Source organism: Eschrichtius robustus, chromosome 4 (assembly GCF_028021215.1).
Source record: "Eschrichtius robustus isolate mEscRob2 chromosome 4, mEscRob2.pri, whole genome shotgun sequence".
NCBI lineage: Eukaryota > Metazoa > Chordata > Mammalia > Artiodactyla > Eschrichtiidae > Eschrichtius > Eschrichtius robustus.
In genome coordinates this window covers 68,044,053-68,068,298 of record NC_090827.1, presented here as the reverse complement: position 1 = coordinate 68,068,298, position 24,246 = coordinate 68,044,053, and the positions used below count along the sequence as shown (strand labels likewise).

General features: G+C 33.4%; 1 protein-coding gene across 5 annotated transcripts in view; it reads right to left on the bottom strand.

Moving 5' to 3' along the window:
* The window catches only part of EPHA5 (EPH receptor A5), a 313,241-nt gene that overhangs the window by 158,889 nt on the left and 130,106 nt on the right, over positions 1–24,246 (bottom strand). For 4 of the 5 annotated variants that reach the window (XM_068542188.1, XM_068542190.1, XM_068542189.1 and 1 more), the window contains 2 exons: positions 15,850–16,005; positions 11,534–11,869 (listed from right to left, as the gene is read on the bottom strand). In XM_068542188.1, coding sequence (XP_068398289.1) covers positions 11,534–11,869; positions 15,850–16,005 — 492 coding nt within the window. Of the gene's footprint in view, positions 1–2,204; positions 2,261–11,533; positions 11,870–15,849; positions 16,006–24,246 lie in introns of all 5 variants that reach the window. The other variant, XR_011073840.1, reaches the window with a different exon arrangement.

Below are 24,246 nucleotides of genomic sequence, written 5' to 3'. Positions count from 1 at the left end.
AATATTAATAAAATTAGATAAACTGAATAAATTAAAATTATCCCAATTGTCAAATAATCTCAAGATATTTTTTGTCACTTCATTTTGTGTTAATATATCATTCAATAATAGGTCATTATCAGCAAAGATTGATTACTCTGGTATTGATGTTCACCAAACAAGGCATGACTATTGAAATAGATGTAAGGGCAGTTACAAAATGGTGTTTCAACTATTTTTAATAAATGCAACTGTATATCCTAAGTGGATTTGAATAATTGCCTCTACAGACATGTATGTGTGATAAAGGAAGAAAAATACAGAGAAAAACAATGTGAAGTCACCAAGTCAATCCATATCGTCATCCAAAGATAATGAATTTGATGCTATTGCTGCTGATCTTAATACTCAAACTGTCATTAGTTCTCTTCTAACTGTTTTATTTTATTAGACTTTATTCTTCAATTCGTTAATTCTTTAGCAGGAAAATAAAAATTTCTAAGGTTGGAGTAGGATGGAGTATGCCTTCAACTGTTTTTGTATCTTTCAGAATGCTCAGTAGCATATGATGAATGCAGGAGGTGCTGAATAAATACTTGATGTGTGAATGAATGGCAGTCAATTTCAGGAAAATCACATGAACAAATCATTTTGACATGCTGTACAAAAAACGTTTCAGTATTCTAAGTAAACTTCATTTAGAACCTAATAGAGGACTCATGGATATGCTTGATTTAAACATGATTTCACATCTGTATTATGCTACATCTAAAGAGCACACTAAGAAGCTTTACATGATGCCAGGTCACTGGGAATGCTTTCAGAACTTTGTTCTCAAGAACTAGAGAGCAACAGCACTTCAGAGTGAGGTTTTAAACAACTTGATATTCTATGCATATCAATTTACAGTAGGCATCTTTACACAAATAAGTTCACAGCATATATGCCAGTGAGATGAATGACTGAACAGTTCAAATGCTGAGTGAGCTGCTCTGATTCTGAACTGAACCACATGATGGTTCACACTTGAAATGGATTTTTGACCATGTTTCTGTTAAATAGGGAGTGAGTTTGCAACCAGAATTACACAGAAGAGCAGAGTTTAAAACTAGCTTCCAGGTGAGCAGGAGGCAGAATAGAGTACCCACATTAGAAAGAAAGAAAATAGTATTAACAAAATCATTGCTGGCGTAAAAACAGAAATCAGCAGGTATTTTGTAAAGAGCTTTCGAGAAAAGCAACATCAAGCAAACCTGATTAAGCGTTGTCACCATTTCCCTAGAGAGGAGGGACAGGAAACAAATATCATAACCTCGCGCAACTGTAATTTTTCTCAAAATGTGGGCTAAACACACCCTGCAGCAGAATCACTGATGTGTGTGTGTGTGTGTGTGTGTTAAAATATGCAGATTCTCGGGCCCTCCCTTGGATATAATGAACCATAAATGCCGAGTGTGCAGTTCATGAGTAAGTAACTCATAAATACACTATAGATTGAAAACACTATGCATTGCTCTTAAATAGCACAGTAATCATTATACAAAATTCCTCTCTGGAATGAGTTCAGTCAGTTGCAGTGAATCCTTTTGTCAAGATTAGAGTGTCTAAAGAAACAGATATTAAGAAAGTAGGAAGGCCAGCTAAGCAGTAGACCTTAAATAATAATGTCTTATTTCAGAGTTCCAGAAAACCTAAACCTACGAATTACAATTAGGGCTCTGTGTCTGGATCCTGAATTTAAAAGAGAGGGGGTGGGGAGAGGCACTCAACAGAAATAAGAAAACAAAACCTTAGCACGTAATTATCTGAAGCATTCCAAAAAATTTAGAAACACGTTACACATCACACAAGTAACTGAAATTATAACATTAATTCAAATAATAGAGAAACAATTGAACTCATTATTTTAGGTAATATTTTAAGAAGCACAGGTTCCAGGCATTATTGTGATCCCCAGGGGAAGATTCCAGAAAAATAGATAAGAAAGCAAATAGTTGTACTGCCTGTGCTCCAGGTTACCTTAGAGAGGCAAGCCCAAACTGGAGAGCAGAGCAAACTTTCTTATGGAAGCAGCGATTTAAGCAGATCTGAAGACTGAGCTATCTAGGACAATGATGTAAGAAATAGGCTTCAGGCAGAGGAAACAGCAATATTTACTAGTGATTCAGAGCACAGTAGCTCTAGAGTAAGAATTTCGTGGTTTAGATTCCTATTCCCTCACTTACTAGATTTGTGACCTTGGGCAAATCACTTCAGATCTTTAAACTTCAGTTTCTTCATCCTAAAAATGGGAATAATAATAATATTATGTCATGAAGATGTTGCTAGAATCAAATAAGAAAATGCAAATAAAGTTCTTCGCATAGCAATGTGCACACACTAAGTGCTGAAACATGCTAGCCATCGTAGTCTCTGTTATTGGTACCACAGTAGCTAGAAAGGAAAAAAAAAGAAGGAACAGAAGTCCCTGAAGTCTCTTGTAGAAACCAGAGAAGTCTCTAGAAAGATTCTTGTCAGTGAACCAGACAAGTATTTTGAGGATTTCTAAAAATATTCCACCTCATCTGCTAATCTTTATTAAATACACTAGAGATGAATTATGGAGAAATTCATCAGATTAGTGTCTCATTTTTGAACTATGTTTTCAAAACAGCAAATAGGCATAGGAAAAGCTCAGAACTTGTGCCTCACTTAAGCCAAGTTTTGATGTGGATGGGCAGCTTCAATTGGCAAAATTAAAAGATTTTTTGTTGGTGGTATGAGGCCAATGTACAGATATTCATGATATGTAATTAAACAAAACATTTGTCTCTAGTTTTCTTTAGAAACTTCAATAATTGACAAATTAATATTTGTCCATAAGCAAAAATGATGTAGCTAACAAAATTTGTATTTTTCCAAATACATTTTGATGAAAATGAAAATTATGACTATTTTCTATATACAAAGTATTTTCCCCCTTTTCGCTCTTACTTTGATGCTGTTATTCTCTTGTTTCTTTATGTTATTGCTGTGGATATCTTATTGAATTGAAAAACTTCAATGCCAATATAAAACTCAGTGTTTTAAGAAATCATTGAAGATAGAGTCACCATTGGAAAATGAAATCTCATAGTTTACTCGTCCAAACTTGAAGCAGTTGCTTTTGTTACCTGATCACTGATTCTATATATTATTTTTCACTTTTGAATTTTTTCTTTTTCTTTCACTTCACCAATGGGTTTGTCTATATAATACTCATAAAGTCTAAAAAGATATTTATCTCATAGTTTCTTCTATGAACTCACACTATTTGGAATACTACTGAAAAGTTTCTTAAATACTACTATAGTAACATTTATCAATACCTTATTATGTGCTAAGCATTACCCTGTTTTATAGATATTAACTCATTTAATTCTCACAACCATCCAATGTTATAGATACTATTTTTTTTTTTTTTTCCATTTTACAAGTGGATAAACTGAGATTCTGGAATGTTTAAGTAACTTACCATGTCACATAGCTAGTAAGTGGCAGAGACAGTATGGAAACAGAAAGTCCGGCTCCACAGTCTAGATCTTTAACCAACACGCTAATTTGCTGCTCTGTGTAACAGATTAAACACACACACACACACGCACACAGTTTCTACTCTGTGTATTATAGTTTGAAGACAATGAAATTATATTAGGTACACTGTGTAGGGAAATTGGAAAAGAAATGAAAATGTGATCTACTAGTTTTATTGAGTTTTTTCCTTTTTTATAAAATAAAATTTGGATATACTGAATGAAAATCACTATATTAGGGCTTTAAATTGAATAAAGAATGCCCACAGATTGGGTAGTCAGAGGATCTGGGTCTCTGTCCCTGGGTGAATTAGTGTGTAAAGTGCAGTGGACGTAAGACAGTTATAAACAGCACATTAGATGGTCAAAAGCAATATAAGTGGATCTATAAAAAATTTTGATTGTGGTGAAAAATTTAGTAGTCAGAATGAGATATTTAGCATAACGATTACATGAAATTAAAAACACATGCATCCAATGCTAAATAAACTTTTAATAAGAATACTTATGAATAGAAATAAATAATCCATGAAAAGGCTGCTGTTTAGGAAAATGGATTTGGGATAAAAACAGTACATAAGAAAATATATAAACCAGGTGAGAACCTTGCATAGCTCAAAGATGGTAATGTGCCATGAGTTAAGGCATATTATTAACTCAACTCACATCATCTGAAATACAAAGAAAATACAGAATGAAGGAAAGAAAGAACAAAGGAAAGAAAGAAGGAAGGAAGGGGGGAAGGGAGGAAGAAAAAGAGAAAGATAGGATGAACAAACCTTAATTACTTGAAAAAACAGATTTTTTCAAAATAGTGAAGATAACTTGCTTAACAATTATATGTAGAAATTTTCATTCAAATTCGAACAAATTCATTGGATATCATAGTTTGAATATGGTGGCAAATCTGAAGATTTTTCAGTAGCTTCAAGTTTGAGATTCCGAAATAGCAATGCTACTAATGGCAGCAGCAACTGCAATAAAGTAAAGTGCCTGCCATTTATTGCTTGACAGCTGCAGTGGCAATGTTTCGCTTCATCAGGCCAGATCTGTGGTAGAGTATTGGGCATTTCTCCTGAAACTTGCCTCTAATCTTTGAATCTATTTTTCTCAATGATTGCATAAGCCACTTAATACCTTTTATTAAAGGGCTTTTCTGTTTAAACCAGAGTAAATTTTGTTTGCAACTAAGAAAATAGACATTAAAACCAAAAAATGTTCCCCAAAGAGAAGTGTCACAGGCAACAGTCTTTTAAAGGAATGGGGATTTGGACCAGTGGTTTGACTGGTTGAATTTCAGTGTAGCAAGAACCTATGTAGTTTTAAAGGATGGTAATCTAACAACACGGGGCATATGTCTTATCACCTCTGGTCACCTCAAATAAAGTGATTCTTGAGGATAATATTTTTGGTGACCAAATTCCATCTGTTTTAGTACCATAAAAGCATGAGAAATATAAGAAATATAGGAAGGATAGCCTGTGTCTAACTGCACTGCAGAATTTAAGGAAACAAAATTAGCTTCTCAAAGTTTAAATTATCTGCTCAAGTCATATTGAGAGGATCAGAGAGTCTCCATAGCTCATGTCCTCTTAACAGTGAAAAGGATGACAGAACTGCACATCAGAAACCAAGTATTATCCCACAGAATTCCTGAACTGCTAAAATGATTGACTTTATTGCCTTGTCTCATGAGAAAATGAGGCCACTGACTGGCGAAAAAGAGTGAAACCCTGAGCATTGGAATGTGGATATGTAGGAGAATACAGATGATTCAAAATATTCTCAACTTCTAAATCTTACTGAGTCTCTCTTGCTACCATTAAGCTGTTCCACACCTGACCGAAGAAGCTGTTCCTTCATGTCTTCAATACCTTATCTAAGATCATTAACTGATAGAAGGAAGTACTTGTCTTCCTGCTCAAACTTATTACTCCATCTGAACTCAAGATCCCAATATCCTCTTGGGAGCCAACTACCTGGTCAATACTGGAGACAAGAAGCTCCTTGAATATGAGTCTCACAAGATTCTATAACTTAAATCTGCAAAAGCATAGGGAATATGTGTGAAAATGGATTCTATGTGTTCCTTACAGAGAAGTGAGAAACAATTTCATTCAAGCTGGTATAAATGCATGATTAGAGATTCTGGATCCAATGTGGTTCTCCAGGTAGCTATCACAAGTGCTAAATGCTTCTTCAATTAGTTGACCAAAATCTGGACTGAAAGGTGGGCTAAGTTTTTAAATAAAGTTCAGATACTGGGAATTCCTTGTTTTAATGTAGAAGAAGGGATTAAATGATCTACTGAAATAAGAATGTTAAAGTGGATTTATTTTCCAAGACCTATGAAACTATCCACTAATTACATCTTCAGAGAGGACCCAGAAGACAATTTCATTACCATAATGATGAGAAATAAATTGATGAGGACAGTGCCACCTTTATAAATAAAATCTCTAAAATTTCTGTTCTCTATACTTGAGAACACAGAGGTTGAAGATGCAGTGAAATGATTTCCTGATTTCTTTAAGGTTCAGGTATGGCAGAGGCCAAGTAGTAGCACTTTACCACTAGAAGGAAAGTGGGCACAGATTTCATAATAGGCAGCAGATGTGAATGGAAAAAGTCTAGTACGATGGCATTTAGTGACTGAAATAATGGGCCATTTGATCTGTACCACTAATGATATGAAGGTCTGAGAAATACAAATCAAAATTTAGTGACCTAGTTAGTCATGGTCTCTCACGAATTCCTAGACCTGATTTAGTTCACTTACCCTATAACCCCTAAATAAGAAGAGAAAGTTGACTGTCCTTAAGAAGGACTGTGCAATAGTAACATACGTTAATATTATTCATTTTCCTTTTCAGTTTATCTGAAAGGAATCTCTGGCCATTTCTAGATAAGTGGGAGGGGGGGTGTTACCGCCCAGATTATAAAATGTAGATTTCTGGATCTAAATTTAGATTTACAAACTAGGGTATAGAATATAGATTTCACAAATTATAGAAAACTGCCTCTGAGCTAACACTAATCCATGTGAATCCGGAATACCACTAAGAAACCCTGATCTGAGTGGAGGCTATGATGGTAATGTGATGAATGAGATTTTGTCCTGAGCCCATATTACAACTGGCACATTCAACTCTTTGATTATTTCACCAGGTTACTGGTGTATATTTGGAAGATTTTCTCTTCAACTGGAAGAAATCTCTCTTTGTCTCTGAGGCTCATGCAGTAAAAGCTGTAAAACTGTAGTAATGACCAAACTAAAGCATCTCCCTCCTGCCAAAAGAGTAAACACACACCTTTAGTGGATCCATAGGGGAATGCAGCAATTAGTGTCACCATAAAAAAATAAAAGAATAAAGAGTGGGGATTACCAACATGCCGATTTAAATTACCTGTTTAATCTGTATAGAAGACAAACTAATCTTGGCAAACAACAATACATTTAATCAAGTGGTGATTACAAATACAGTCAATAAGTTCTCTCCACTGAAGAAAATCAACAAAGACCCTCAGAATGATTATAGTAATAATCTAGCAAGTGACAATGAACATTTTTTTAACATCTCAATCAATAGAGACCAACAGAAAATGTTTGTTGCCCTCTTCTCAGGAACAACTATGTACTTTTACCATCTCAGTTCAGCATTCTCTTAAATTTCCAACTCTACAGCATAATTTAGTCTCAGGAACCCTGATCATCTCCACATCCTGTGAGACATCATGCTGGACAACTACATGAATGGCATCAAATTGAAAGTACCTGATGAAATGGGATTATCATGTCCCCCAGACACCTTTGGAAGAACCAAGAAATAAAACCCTTCAAAATACAGTAATCACATTTCTTAGTGATATTTCTGATAGTCTGGGACAGGTTGGGACATTCCTTCCAAAGTGTTTGTTGCACTTTGCAACTCATGTTAATCAAGTGCTCTGAGGAAAAAATCCAAGAGTCTAAGACTATTTCAAAAACAATTAAACAATTAATTAAATTAAACAATTAAAATTTGGTCTATTTCAGCTCAGAATTAAGATTCTGTACCTTTGCAAATTAAAGTGTTAATACTTTTGGTTTTTCAGTTAGAATGAGCTTATTCCTTCTAGGGATAAAATATACATTTGCATATATTAAAAGAGCTTTATGATTTAATTCTTGATAAAGTATGCCTAGTGCAAAATTATTTTAAAGTAAAAATCTTTAAAATATGTTTATAGAAGAGCATCATAAATGCACACTCTTTTGTGAGCATATAATGAAACATTTAAAGTAACTGCTTTCAATGGGATTTTTAATTTTCATACTATGTTGATATATCACCCTCCATCTATCCATCTATCTAGCAGATATATACTTTCAGATGCCCTAAAATAACAAAACAGAAAAACAACAGGAGTGAACAACAGAAGCATTGTCATGTAAATAAATGCTTTTTTCTATAAAGAAAAATTACTAAATGTACCTCAATTTTTTAAAACAATGCACTGCATAGAAAGGCAAAATCACTAGAAAACTGGAGGAGCTCAATGAATTTTATTCCTTTTCTAAGTTTGAGTTTAATAAAGCACGGTTTGCATATCCATTATTTTATCCACTTTGCAATTTGACTATTAGAGTTCTTTATGTGATTAACGTATTCACATTTCCGTGAGATGTTATGGAAAAACCCGAATGAATCTTTTGGCCAACGCAGTATTTTCCTATCATTTTCCCCTTCTCACGCTGTTCTTTTAACTTTTTTTCTTTTTTAATACATCTTTATTGGAGTATACTTGCTTCACAATACTGTGTTAGTTTCTCTTGTACAACAAAGTGAATCAGCCATATGCATACATATATCCCCATATCCCCTCCCTCTTAAGCCTCCCTCCCACCATCCCTATCCTACCCCTCTAGGTCGTCGCAAAGCATCGAGCTGATCTCCCTGTGCTATACTGCTGCTTCCCACTAGCTATCTATTTTACATTTGGTAGTGTATATATATTTCGATGCTACTCTCACTTTGCCCCAGCTTGCCCCTCCCCCCACCCTGTGTCCTCAAGTCCATTTGTAAATTACTTTTTTTTCCTCAATTTCCCCCTTCATATGTGTTTATATTTCTTGACCATGATAATCCCCACAATAACTCTGTAATTCTTTCCTTGTCAACCTAAGTACTTATGCTGCATTTTACAAGGCCCATAAATTCCAACTAATTATAGTATTTAACTTTTCTTAAAACTTCATCTTTTGACTTGACTATTAAATTACATGCAAAAAAGTATCATTTGAATTCAGGCAACTCGCAAAAGCAACATGCTAGACTCCATAATGATTTAATAGCTGGAAAAATGTCTTAAATGCTGTATAAACATCCATAAATTAATCACTTAATCACTATCCTCAGCACAAAATCATTATTTCCTTTTATAGACTGAGCCAGGGTTACCTAATCAGTTTCAGTTTCTAGCTTAATGCAAGATTCTCATCTTGAAAAAATTACTATTTTTTTTCTTCTTGTACTTGTTGAATATAATTTTGAATCTGGACAGTTCATATATCACATTCATGTCACAAATATAAATCGATCAGAAAATGACAAAAAATTATAAAGTTGAGACAAATCAATTAAGAAACAAATGCATTTCTCAAAAAACACTCCTTAGAGGAGAGTAAAACTAATGTTGGAATCTGCTGAAAGAAGTTTTATATAAAAACCACATATGGTACAGATAACTTTCTTCAATTTAATGCTGAAGAAAAATTCAGACATTAAAACCAACTACTACAGCCCACTTTCTATAATGATGGTACTTGATAAATGTCCAGCATAGTGGCATTGAATCTAAGAGCTTTTAGGAGCTACTCGAAGTTAATAATTTTTGTGGAAATTGAGACTTAGTTGGTCTGAAATGTCAGATACTGCGAAAATCTCCCTTCTTATTTTGATTTTTTTGGGGGTAGTTTTGTAGTGATTTTACACTATGTGTACTCTGAGAACTTGGGGAAAAGAAGCAGCAACCAAAATTTCTGCTCTGAATACAAATGTTTGTTTTACATGATAGCCATGCCTTGAACAGCTGGATGAAAATTATTCTTTCTTGATATTTAAGGTTTTTAAAGTTGAAAAAACAAAAAACACACTTTGCAGTCCTAACAGGCCAGCAAGTCAAAGACAACTAGAGCAAATATTTATTAATAACATCATTTAAAAAATAAACGGTCATTTCTTACATCTAGTTCATCAGAGAAATATCTTTCAAAGAAAGTTATGCAAGCTTAGAAAATGTCCTCCCAAAGGGATACAACTCTTAATGATTGTTCAATATGCTTTCAATATGTTAATGGAAGATTCACACGTAGAACCAAGTAAGCTTGAAAGACGTTGCATATGAAGCCTGACATCAAATGTTTAATGCCAGTATTTTTCTGATGTGGGAAGGCGGTTCACATTCACAGAGCACTTGTGGCATCTAGACACTGCGATGGAAAGTCAACATACACTAGTATTGCCGGAAGCTGAGTCTATACTGAAGGAAAACCTAATTTTCACTATTTTTGTCTAGCTCTTTTTAGCACTTTTATTAGTTCAACCTTAGGTTAGGGAGTAAATGGAGAAAATATAAAGGATTCACTGAGGACATTGGTGTATACGTGTACCGTGTTTTTTCTCATGGAATAAAAAAATGCTATTGGCATGTACTCAACATGAATGAGAACATCTAGAGTGTTTAGAATGATTCTTCGTGAATTACACAAATACCTGTATATTATCTGGGCCACTTTTGAATGTTTTCTTCAGTTTTATCAGTCAAAAATAACTATGAACTCAATGGCATGTGTTTTCTTTTTCTTATTCTCAAGAGATAACCACTTCATTTACCTGACACATCCAATAATTCACATTATTTTGGCCAAAACTTGATTACCAACAGCATTCTCTTGTCAACCAGATCATTCCACCACCTACAAACTTATACTAACATCATATGAATTAAGTCTGATTCGATTCAGTCAAACACATCCTATTGCATTGTGAGCTCTACCGGCAAAGATGTCCTCACCCACCAAAGCCCACCTGAGGTAATTATGAGGTAACAAGCTTATGCCCTTGGACTGAGAGTTTTGGCCAAAAAATAGAAGGAAAGTTACATTTAATGCCTCTTCCCGCCCATGTACTTGTTGTTGACAAAAACAAGTTATAAGTTACTCATAGGCTTTGAATGACTCCTGCCACATAATGAGTTATTAATTCAGCCATAGTTTATCTTTGGTTTTTATTTTAACAGAAAATAATTCTTCTATATTGTTTTCTTAAAATTAGATATTTGAGGGGAAAATTTAGGGGAATTAGTAGTTCAAGCAGAACTATTTTCCCTACTCTTTAATAATTACTCCCTAATATTTCCAAGATCTTCATATAGAATATAGATGTATCTTCACATGTATGGTGGTTGTACAATGGTTCATAGTTATTTTAATTTTGATAAGTGGATTTATCAAAAAATTATCTCATGCATTTTTATTATAATAATAATAGAAATAATAAGAAAACCCTATTTCAATCTGCAAAGAAAATTCAGATGTGGTGCCAAACAAACAAACCAACCTGCCAGATTACCTGCTAAATTAATGAATTAAACAAAAACACCTGAAGTAAACAAAACAACAAAAATGTAGATCTGAGCTGTAATTGTTGCACTGTGTGAAATTATGAGATAAAAATTTTTGCCACAAATGGATTTGAGCCAGAAATGTATTTTTGAATGAAAAAATTCAATTAAAGCCTATCTTTTTTTTTTCTGTCCATGGATGTGTCTGCTAAGAAAGCCTTAGCTTTTATTTGCTTAAAGCTAAGATAAAGCATTTCAAGATGTATTTTACTTTAAGTCCTAACCCTCTGGATAATGGGAAGTCATCTCTCATGTCTCAGGCAACTTAGCCCTGAGCTGTGGAGATGACTGACAGCGCTCGGCCTAAGGTACATGATTTGGTTAGACATCACACTTACCTGCTTGATTTGTGGTTACATTTACAGACACATACTGCCGGGCTCCTGAGCTCAAGTCGGACACTCCATTCACTGCCTCAATCTCAAAGGTATAGTTTGTGTGAGCAAGCAGATCCACCATCATGACAGAGGTGTTTTTCAGGCCGATTTGCTGGGGGAGGTACCTGACATGACCGCCACACTCGTCACACACACCTGCATGTGAGTTGCACTTCTTGCATGCAATATAATACGACACATCTGTCCTTCCACCAGTGTCAGCAGGAGGAATCCATTCCAGAAAGACACTAGTTTCATTAACATTTGAGATGGCATTCCGAGGAGCTGAGGGGGGTCCTGGTTTGCAAAGTAAAGTGAAAAAAACAAATTTTGAGATGATAAAATTAGGCATTGTTTACTACACAAATCTCTGGTCTGAAGGAAAAAAAATGGATTTGCAATCAATCTATTAAGCAGGGAGAATGCAAGAGTCATCAATTTGTAATAATCTTTGAAAACTCTTGTTATACCTTTGTAGAAACAATAGTGGGGTTGGTATACTATAGAAATGACTTATCTTGGCAAAGTTGCAAATTCAAATAAAGATGTTTTGCTTAGTGTATATGTAAAGAATTATGGAGTAAAAATATGTATGCAAAAAATGTTAGATAAAATTATGTATTCAAATAGTGGCAAGTTCTTTGGCAAGTCCAAGGAAAAATTCTCCTTGGGGATTGAACAGATTACTTCCTCAATGATACTCATCCCTGAAACCCAGGAAGTAAACATGAAGGATTTACTAAGCAATGAGCACAGGTAGAAATAGGATTTATTAGTGTGGCTCTTGAGTACAAATTCCACAAAAAGTAGAAAAAGTAGCCTTAGTTTATCTCCACATAAATTGCATAGCTACTGATAAACCACCAACAGAATTTGGAACCTCCCTCATATGTCAAGAAAGAAGTAGAATTTAGGTAGTTGATCAACATTGCAATCTGTAATAAAATTCTACTTACTCTGATATTGTTTTAATATTGTGGCTCTGCAAAATTGTGAATTTTACTTAATTGGAAATCTAAAATTTATTTTAAAAATAACTCTCAAAAACACATTAAGAGGAAGAATGAACATGTTCTGACCTTGAAAGATCAGCAGAATAAATTTATATATAAATAACAAATAATATTCATGTGTATATTACTGTATTTCTGAAATAATAGTTAGCAAACTAAAGAGAATTAAACTTGTTTACATATCAATTGTAACAAATGTATTACTCTGGTGGGGGATGTTGATAATGAGACAAGCTATGAATGTGTGAGGACAGGGGATACATGGGAAATCTCTACACCTTCGTCTCAATTTTGTTGTGAACCTAAAACTGCTCTAAAAAATAAAGTCTTTAAAAGAATTCATTGCATAATGTCTGACTCTATAGTAGATTTTTAGATACTCAGAGTTACAACTTCAGTCAGCTGTTAATATTATATGATCAGATGTTCTCAAAGAGAAAATACATTTATATTTGTTTCAGACATAGTAAAGATTTCCCAACAGGGAATAAAATAGACTGTGATGGTAGCTGAATGGTTCATAAGCATAAATTAAGCTACTTAGGATGACACAGCTTAGTTATCTTAATATGTGCTGTCTGTTCTAAATATAGAAATTAATGTTAATTTCTACCTAACATTTATTAAGCCATGACTGCTGAGGACTAAATTTAAAAGTAATAAGAAAGCTACCTAGTATTTATAAAATGTCACTTAAAATTAAAGAACCCCATAACGTAAAAGCTGCCAGTTTTGACAAAACAATCTCTACTTTAGCTATATTTGTGGTTGAACCCTGTGCATTTTTCCATACAACCTCACACACTTTGATATAAAACAGTCACTTTTAAGTTGAAACAAATACTTAAGATGGAAATACAAGTGGTTTTTTTTTTTCTATTCCCTCTACCTTATTTATTGAATAGTGGAAGGTTATGGAGAAAATGTAATTTGAGATCAAAATGTTACAGGTCTACTTGAGAGAAAAAGGTAAAATATACTTGAAATTTGTCTACTTCAAAAAGATATCAAACTTCTGAGGGTTTTTTTCTACCAACTGAAATACACCCCTCAGTTACCACCTTTCCTCTAAATCTGTAAAAACTGCATCAGAGTCTGACTCTTTTTCTTGACTCTTCTACTAACAGCCCCTCAGCATGTGGGTGGGGGCACATATGCCTCTCAAAGTCAAAATAAAACTCATATTCAAGGGAAGCCCTAAAGTAGAGGTAACCAGTGGAGACTGAGACTGACATGCACCTAAAAATAATGTAATGAAATTTCACTGTCCTGCTAATAGATGTGATGCATAAACCAAAGTAGAGCTGTGAGAAGTACCCTCAATTTGCACAGATTCATTAGAATCTGAATTTTGTTTGATTTTCTTTTCCTACAGGTCTATAACATTTTGTTGTCCAGAGTACCAGAAAAAACATTAAAAGTAGTTGAAACCATAAATTTAATAGCAAAGAGCCAAAGAGACATCAATCAAGCCATCTCATCTGTTCAAGGGTATCATCATATGAAGAATTTGTGTTATTATGAATGCAACTAAGAACAGAACACACACACTCACAGATTATATATTAGAAAGATCTTCTACAGGACTCCCAATAGTCTTTTTTGAGAAATGCATACAAATTAGTGTTCTTTTGAGACACAGTATTAGAAATTCACGCACCTGGAGACAGAGAAAATATAAAGCCTCAGGTCCTAAAAGAAAGCTAAGCAGTCCTTGCCACCAGAGCAGGGCTTTCCACCATTCCCAAACCTAGTAAATTTACAGAAGGGGAGGCTCACATTTGTGCTGAGAAAGATAAAGGTCATGGATGGACTAATTAAAGAAAGAATTCTTACAAAATTAATAAAATTTAAATAAGTCAAGATATGGTTTTCTCTCCCTAATTTACCAAACTACAGTCTAGCCAACACTCCCCCCCCTACTATTTGGGCTTTCTTTTGCTCTGAATAATTGAAGCAATTTCCACTGAAGCCAAGATGCATCACATTCAATCACTGTTTATATCTCCTCAATTCAAATGTATCCTCTCAAAAAATGTATATAATGATGTCATTTACTTATTTGAAGAGGACTGTTTATAATTAGTAATCATCTAACCCATAAAATTATCAGAATGTGATAAAGAATGATCTTTAGCAATATAGAGTTAATTAATATCAATGATTTGAGAAATTATGAAAATATGTTTCACTGACACGATGGAATTGACACTGAAATTCAGATAAAATTTCAGTTTATGATTATTTAAGTAAAGAAATTGTATGTCTTTATATATGATACCCATGAGTACTAAATTTCAAAAAAATGTGTCTTCATCTTTGAAAGCACCTACAACTTACTGGGATCTAAAAGAGTAAAACATGGGACATCATGGAAACTGAATGTTATGGGGAGATGGGATTCACTGTTCTTCCCTTCAATTTTCTGTTTTTGTTTGATCTGCTATAGAAACTATGGTAGAAAAACTAAAGAAGTATTGTCATGAAGCAAACTAACACATAAATTTGTTTCCTTCCCAGAAATATGTGGAACACTAGAAAAACAAAAACACCAAAACATTGATAGATGTGGATGTACCCACTGCAACTGTTGGAATTAGATGTTTAATATTCATCTACTCATTATAAGATTACCTGATCATATAATTAATAACAGTTAAGGACACTCACTGTTAATAAACACAACAACTACTTGAAAATCCTAGTTGACAGCTGATTTTATATGCGACTCTTAAATTTGATTTGCCATCCCCCAGTTCTCCATGTTCGTGTAGTGTTTCCTGTCTTCTTTTATAAATGACCTTCTCATTGGTCTTTGCAGCTTAGTGGGGCAGGTTAGAACGAGAAGGTGGAAGAGCCATGTACTGCACGTTTTTGTGATCAGAAAGCTGCCTTGGAAGAAGAAGAGGAGGAAGAAAAATAAAAAAGGTTTACCAGAAACAGGGGAATGGATTTGTCAAAGTCATGTCTGGCTATCATGAACACTAAAATAAATCACAAAATAAAAGGAAAAATTCCATATTTGTGGCTCAGATGTTGAATTTGAAATGAGGGAAAATGGATGCTTCTCACAGTAAGTGATAAAACAGACTCAAATTTCTCAATGCTTACTCAAGAAGGTTGAAATCTGGTGAAATACTATATTGGAAGATTAAATATTATGCCTGTTTTAGGGAAATGGTAATAGAATGTAACAGGCTCCATCATGCTCTTTCTTCAAACTGGTGAAAGTTAGTATCACCAAATGTCCATGGGTTTCCTTACTTGTGCATGCCATTGTGGGTGGATCAGACTCCCTCCTGAAATAATCCTTTTCACAGACACAAGAGGTTGAAGCTTCCTCATGGGTATAACTGTGAGGTGGACATTTGCTGCAGCTCTGGCTGTGAGGTGAGGCTTTGAAGAACCCAGGTCTGCACACTGTCAAAAGAAATAAGAGACTAAGCTTTTCCCTGGAACAGATGCAGTGTTTGTTTTGTGAATAATGTCATTATTTTGACTAGTATACACAGATTACATATAACACCATCTTTTCATTAATTTCAAAAATTTTTTGTCAGTTTCTGAATCATAAATAACAGGCTATTCACTCAGATAATTAAATATTTATTTTAAGTATTTAAATTAAACATGTTTGGAATAGATATGTTTTTAATGATTTTTATGCTACAGGAGCTTATAAGAAATTATATTATAAAAGGTAAATACTCATATGTATTTAAAACTGAAGAAGTGCTTTGAGTATAATTTTCAATTATGCTATTATTAATACAACTTATGTTGAAGAAATACAAAATTTCCACTATGCTCAGAGAATGGCATGGTACACAGTAGTTACTTAAAATTTTGTTGTTGAATTAATAAATAAACCAATTAGTATGTGCTAAAACCTTCACAAAATTCTGTTAGAATGGAGAGAATGCATGATTGAGCTGGTATATCATTCACATTATTATTAATTCACATTATTATTATTATTATATTGATTCCAGGAGGAGTCAGATTTTAGGCATTTGTTTTACATTTTACTCCATTTTAGAACTTTTCGTTGAGATTCTTACTGATTCAACATGCATCTATTCTAATATCAGTCATGTTTATACTATAAAAATTATGATGCTCTACAAAGGGGAAAAATTGTGCCTTATTCAATTTTCCATTCACAGTACTTATCGCAGTGTTTGACCACAGAAGGTGTTCATGTATTGTTATGTAATGCACACATGAGTAAATGGCATGGCACGAAAAATGTAACTGAACTACTTAGAATCACATGAAGAAAATGTTCTCCGATATTTTTCTTAAGTTGGTGGTCAGGTAAGTAAATGCTAACTTTATTAGTTAGCATTACTATTAGTAAATGCTAATAAAGTAAGTCTCTTTATTCTGTAGATTCCCTAGACTTTTGTATCTTTCTTTCTTCTTAATGGGTAATAAAGCCAAACTTCAATATTCCAATTGCCCATTATGGACAAAGTGAAGACCATCAAACTGATGGTTTGATTACTTTTTAGAGCTTAGTTAACATAAAGCTAATCAACCATCTATGTTTTTTCATATTTTGAAAATTCACTATTTATACTTAAGAGCATTTATTCAAGTATCAATGACCATTTGCTAAGCTTAAAGGTAAACTTGTATTTCAAAGGAATTTTTTGATAGACATAATGAATTGGGGCCAATTTTCATGTGCTATAAATGATCTGGGGTTTTAGTAATCCATGCTAAGGCTTTCTGCCATCCCCATGAATAATCAGGAATTGACAAAAATGAGAAGGTACTTTTTCAGTAGATCTAATTATAGCTATAGTAAAGCCTTAATGCTCTTATAAGTTCAGAGCGAATGTGCACGTATTTGAAAGATAAGAAGAGCTTTTTGATAATATTAGGGACATTCTTGTAGTTAAATGATTAGAAGATTTAAAATATTATTTTTCTTATAATAGGATTTCTGTAGCAACCAGTACCATTCTTAGCTAAGTTACCCAATTTTTCTTCTTTTATCCTTTTTAGTAAAACCATTCTCACTTCAAACATGATTTGCTCTCAAAGACATGAACTGTCCATCTACATATTCTGCATATTTGGAACTCATTTATCACGCATGAAACAGAAGTCATTTCTTTTTAATGAGTGCCTTTTAATTTAAAAACTTTGGGCTTCCCTGGTGGCGCAGTGGTTGAGAATCTGCCTGCCAATGCAGGGGACACAGGTTCGAGCCCTGGTCTGGGAAGATCCCACATGCCGTGGATCAACTAGGCCTGTGAGCCACAGCTACTGAGCCTGCGCGTCTGGAGCCTGTGCTCTGCAACAAGAGAGGCCGCGATAGTGAGAGGCCCGCGCACCGCGATGAAGAGTGGCCCCCGCTTGCCGCAACTAGAGAAAGCCCTCGCACAGAAACGAAGACCCAACACAGCCAAAAATAAAGAAATTAATTAAAAAAAAAAAAAAAACCAAACACAATGATTTAAAAAAAAAAACAGAAAAAAAAAAAAACTTTATATGATATCACGTATTACACTATTTTTCAACCCTCCATGGGAACTTTGGAAATAGGAAACAATATAAATGTAAGTAAAAAGTAGATAAATGTATCTTTCTGTTCAATAGTTGAACAAAATGCTTTCAGCAGGTGGTGGGCCCGAAAGTTTCCTTGCTACTGGGTTATGAAGGTAAAAAAGATAGACATGGCCCTGCCTTTATGAGTCTTAAAGGTACTGTAGGAATAATTATAAATATGATTATTCTAGGAAAGAGAAAGAGCTTGGGAGTGAATATGGATACAATTTAGACTGGGATGTCAAAGAAGACTTCCCTCAGGAAGCAGAGCCACTGCTGAGACGTGAAAGATTAGGAAAATTATCCAATTTGAGGAGGAGTACTGTAGTGCCTTAGAGGGTAAAGTCCTTTCAAAGGACCAAAAGAGGAGGAGGAGCAATAGGGATATGAAAAACACTAAAATATTGATCAGGGAGATAGTAGGAATAAAGAGGCAGAGATGAAGTTAGGGAAGAGGATACCAGCTCAGAAACACCTTATGGTTTCTATTATTTGGGACTTTTATTTAACGGGTAAAAACAGGTCATTACAATGTTTTAAGCATGGAAATAATAAGATCAAAGTAGTGTTTAAGAGATCATTTCACTGTAACACATGCAATGGATTGGAAAGGAACATGGTTGGAGGCATTTGGCCTTTGTGTTTCTGTTGCATTGGTCCAAAAATGGACAAGAGTGGATCCAATGGTGATAGGTAAGAGTCGGTAAATTCAGGAGATGAATATGAGGTAAAATCAGCAAGATTTCATGATACATTTAATTGATCAGATGCATGAGTGATAAATCTTAAGAATGACTCTAAGGTGCTTGGCTTAAACTGCACTGGCAATACTGGTACCATTTTCTCAGAGAACACTAGATCTGAAAGGTATTGGGGGAAGATAATGATTATGTTTAAAGCATTATTTAATTTGAGGTGGCTAAGGAAATCCAAATAGAGGTATAGAGAGGAAAACTGTAGGGTTTAATGTTGTCCAAGAAAAATATCACAAAACTGTAATTATCCATTGCCTTCAAGTCATGGCCCTAAATCCAAGTGAGACATGCAATGCTGCTACACAATCTTAGTGTTATTTTCTTAGTTAACTTCAGTTCCCACTATCGAAAGGATTATTTTGTAGCTTTTCCTCTTTCTTCTAAGTCCTTACAAGCTCTGTTCCTTTGTGACTCTCATGGTATATTTGTGTGTGCACGCTGAGAAAATAGAAGTCATCAGAGAGGAACTTTCTTATTTTCCTACCACCAAATCTCCAAACCTATATGCACCTTTCTTCCTGTTAAAATGGAAATGTCTTTGCTCTTATCAAATAAAAATACCTTTATTTGAATTAGGAACTGTAACTCTCTGAGAGTAATCTTCCAAGTGTCTACTATCCCTTTTACATACTCAGGGGCACTCTCAATCAATCTCTCTGTCTCTGTCTCTGTCTCTGTCTCTGTCTCTCCCCCTCGCTCCCTCTCTCTCTCCCCCTATCCCTCCCTCCTGTAGTCATTAACAGGAGCCCGATACAATTTCCAGAACTCATCAATGGAAACAAAGTGAAGCAAAACAAAACACATAACAACAACAAAACTATCAATCTCGCATGACCCCATTTCTCCCCATGGGAAAAGCTACCAAACAGTTTGCTTTCCATGCAGAACACAATTTCTTAAATTATTTTTCCATACATGCATATCCACCTCCTCATTTTAAGTCACATGTTGACACACTCCACTCCACTGCCACTGCTTTTATTAAGAATGTAGCCTACTTGTTGCCATACTTCTCCACAGCATTTGATCACGTCCTCTTCTTGGAAACTCCAGTTTATTTTCCTACAAAATGCTAGCATAGCCTACAAGTTTCCACACAATATTTAAGAAACCCTTTAAATGTGACCTCCTTCCGCACTCACTATCTCCATTCATACTAACCTACTTGCAATTTCCAGCACTTGAGAAACTCCTTTATCTGCCTCTGAATATTGCAGGAAAAGCATTCCAGGCCAAAAGACAAGAAATGTAAATTTGGGGGGGGCAGGTAAAAAAGCCTGTAGTTCATGATAAACTTGGATTTAATCTGAACACATTTGGAAGACTCTGTGTGTATTATTATTTTTTTTTTTGAGGACATTCTTTCTGTTAAGCACTGTGGCAGGGAATATTTTACTGTGGGGAGAAAATAAAAATTATGCTCTATACCCTGAAGCTACGATATATTTGGGAAACAGAAAATAAATAATAGTCAAAAAAAGTAAAATTTACTTTTTACATTTTAATCATGACAATATTCAACAAAAATTATTTAGGTAAGCAGTACAATTTCTCTAAATTCCAACTTGATATAGTTCATTCAAAATAAAGGAAGCTTCTGGAGCAAAGCTGTTTCACATGACACGTCACCTAAATATTTGAAAATACTATGCAAGTCCACTCAAGTTGGACAAGAAACAGGAGAAAAAAATGCATCCTATGTTAACATGTTTCATAAGATTATCTTAGCAGTCCTCTGGAGGCACAGAAACTATTTTTAATAATTCTTATTCTGTCCATGCTTCAAGTCTCATTTTAAGTGCTACGTTTTTTTTCTATGATGCTTGTGCTAAATCCATGATTACATATTGTTTCCTTACACATCCTTTAGAACTTTGAACCATTTGTTTAGCGTCTCTTTTATGGTAGATAGAAAATAATTTGCCAAAATTCTATGTGTATGAATTCCATCTACTCCCAACTCATATAAACATTCTGGAGAATGGAAACTGTTCATTTGATTTTCATCATATGAAGCATAGTTCTTTGTATTGAGTACATATTCATCAGTATTTACTGGTATAAGTAGTACATTTGTGTCTTTCTTAAGGTCTAAATGGTACGGCAGGAACTTAAAAAAGCTGGTAATCAGAGTTGTTTAAATATTAAGTTCTGGCAAGTAAAAAATATTTCATCTTCACTCACTACTTTAGAAGTTTTGCACAGATTACCAACACTAACTCTCATATGTATCACTTTAAAAACAAAGATGTTATAGTCAGTTTTTAGATTTAAACATAAGATGCATGTCATCTATATTCAAATTAATGAAGGCTGCCATTTGTTAAAAGTGTGAAAAGGTGCTGTCTACTCTGATTAGGAATTTTTTAAAATCCTCAAAATTACCAAAAATGTATAGTTGACAAGTTAGGATTTTTCCAACTATTTCTTGTCATTTAAATTACTTTTAATGTTTCCAAAATAGTTTTGTGTTAAAGGTCCTTCACCCTTGGGATACTTAAATGAATCCATTTTACAATTCAAAGTCAATACTCCAGAAGCATGGTCACCAAGGAAAAAAAATATTTAAGTAATGTAAAAAATACTGTTTTAGTAATTTATAATTAAATTATAATTCTCCCCATTCGAATTAAAATATACAGATCATTTAAATATATATATATATATATATATATATATATATATATATATATATATATATATATAGAAGGAAATGAGAATAATAAATGCACAGACTGTTGTTGTCTATAGAGTTCAAGATATAATTAACCTTCAAAAATGTCATTAGATTTATCTAATTATACTTTATTAAGAATGACAGAAAATCACTATGAACAAGATTTTTACCATAGTTCTATCATATGTGAATTGTCAGAGAATATAAGCCATGTCAAATTTGCTTTTTAAATAGATTTTTCAGAATAAGGTGCCCACAAGAAAGCTGAAATTTAAAAGATGTGTTAATTAAGAAAAACAGCATAACACAACATGCTAGAAGGAAATTACAATTCAACATATATACAATAATATTTATACCAAAATTTAACAGTAATAGATTTATCCTTACATTTAAAATATATGCTCAGTAAAAAAAAAGGTACTGTGTTAAAACACTGACATTAGAATAGATTTTCAACTAGGTAACCAGTTCTTGAATGCTTGCAAACAGAAACATAAGAACTAACCTATTTTAGAATCTAGAATAGGCTAATTAGAATCTAAGTTAAATGATTGAAAGCAATAAGGCTAATTTGAATATTAGAAAACAATATCAGAGAAGAACAAGAATACTATTGATAAATACTTTAAATATATCTCTTTCTCTAGATATATATATGTCTATATATATATATAAATTAGGCTCACCAAATATTGATAGACGCTCAAAGGAATTACATAATATTTATAAATAAAAAGTAAAATTAATTGCTACATATCCTTCACATATTCACTCATTCAGTATATGTAATAAACCAAGCCTGTGTGTCATAAACTGTACTGGACATATAAGTAAAAACTACTCATTGCCATTATGCCATTAAATAACTCAGTCATGTGGCTATTGCTTACATGTTGTGTCTGGCACATATTTAGGCATTCATTATTTGTTTAATGTTTAGTATTAATACACACATTTTTAAAAGACACTCAAAATGACAATTTAAAAATAGCATCCTGTGAGTGTGTGTCTGTATGTGTGTGGAGACAAAAAATTTTTGTCTCTCAGTAAAAGATATACACACACATATTATTATAAATTATAATTATATATAAAATTATAACTATTATATACTTATTAAATTATACTTTATATTGTAAATTATAAATAAAATATAGATGTGTCACTTTAGAAATTGTTTAGGTTGTATTACTCTCAGATTTTTATGTTCTAAATCTATGTCATTTATAGAAGTGCTGTATCATGTAGGGTCAATGATCAATTCTACTGAACTGAACTCCCTCTCATAGTCTAGGGTAAGACACCTCCCCTATAGGTCACAAAAGAGCAGCATATCCTTAAATTTAGTAAAAAAATGTATTATGTACCAATATTACCTCCTACTTTATTTCTAAGATCCAAACTTATATACTTCATAACTAACAGCTAGCGACATTAGAAAATACTTAAAATTTGAAATATACTGAATAAGCTATGTATAGATAATATCTATGTATTAAACAACCTGGGATGGAATATTTGTCATGCTCAAGTAATGCATGTTGATTGAATTATTACTTAGTTAAAATTATTCCTTGATGATGATATGGTTTTCTAAGATAAAACAGTTAAGCTAAACTAATTTCAGTTTCACAAGTTTAAATACCAAGAGTCCTGTGGAGTATTCATGAAAAGACATTATGCAGTGATATGATGATGTGTCTCTCCACTGTGGTTTGGAATGGACTGACACATGCATGGCCCCTAAACTGCGTACAGCTGTAATTCACAAGATTACCATTTTATATTTATCTAACTAAATCTCCACTAAAAGAAAAGCCACAGAATTTCAGCGACTCTTCAAAGACTTCCATAACCAATCTATATAAGGATGAACATTTATTGAAAATAATAGAATCCATGGTATCTCTCAAAGCAGAGGTTATAATTTCCCTTTAATTTTTGATTAACTGGATTCCTCTCCAATAACAAATTGCTATAGATAATTTTAAAGTTGCATTTTAATTGTTAATTTACTGGACACATTTTATTGCTGTAATTTCCATAGATACTTAAGATGCTGAGCAGTTTTGTTCTCCCAAACAAATACCAACATGCTTTAGTAATAGTGTGTATAGGATATGTATGAGAATGTATGTGAATGTGCAAAACACTTGATATTTGGTTATATATTTTCAACTTCATTTAAAAATTAGATAAAATTAATTTAAAATTTTAATCAGATAAAGATTTGGAGTTAAAAAGTATTTATGTTGTTAAAATGAACAGAATCCAACGCACCATTTGTTTTGAAAGTATATGCAAGGTCTGGCCCAGGGTCTTGACCTTGACAGCTATGATAAAAATAGTGTTTTCTGTTATGAACATTTCACCTTGTACCACTGGGCATTACATCTCAGTTCACTAACTCAGAAGATGATAGCACCATAGTAACAAAATCATATCTCCTTTGATATGATGAAAAAGTACAGATTAAGTATGTACAATTTTGAAATAAAGAATAAGCCACTCTTTGTAGTATAAATGAATTAGTGATAATTTTCTCCTTAAAAATCAAGCAACAACTATAACCAAGGAAAATTTACGCCTCAGTCCATTCAGAGAATTACTCCCCAGATTGGTTATAATTTGACTTTAACTAAAATGTTAACAATGCAGTTCTCTTTA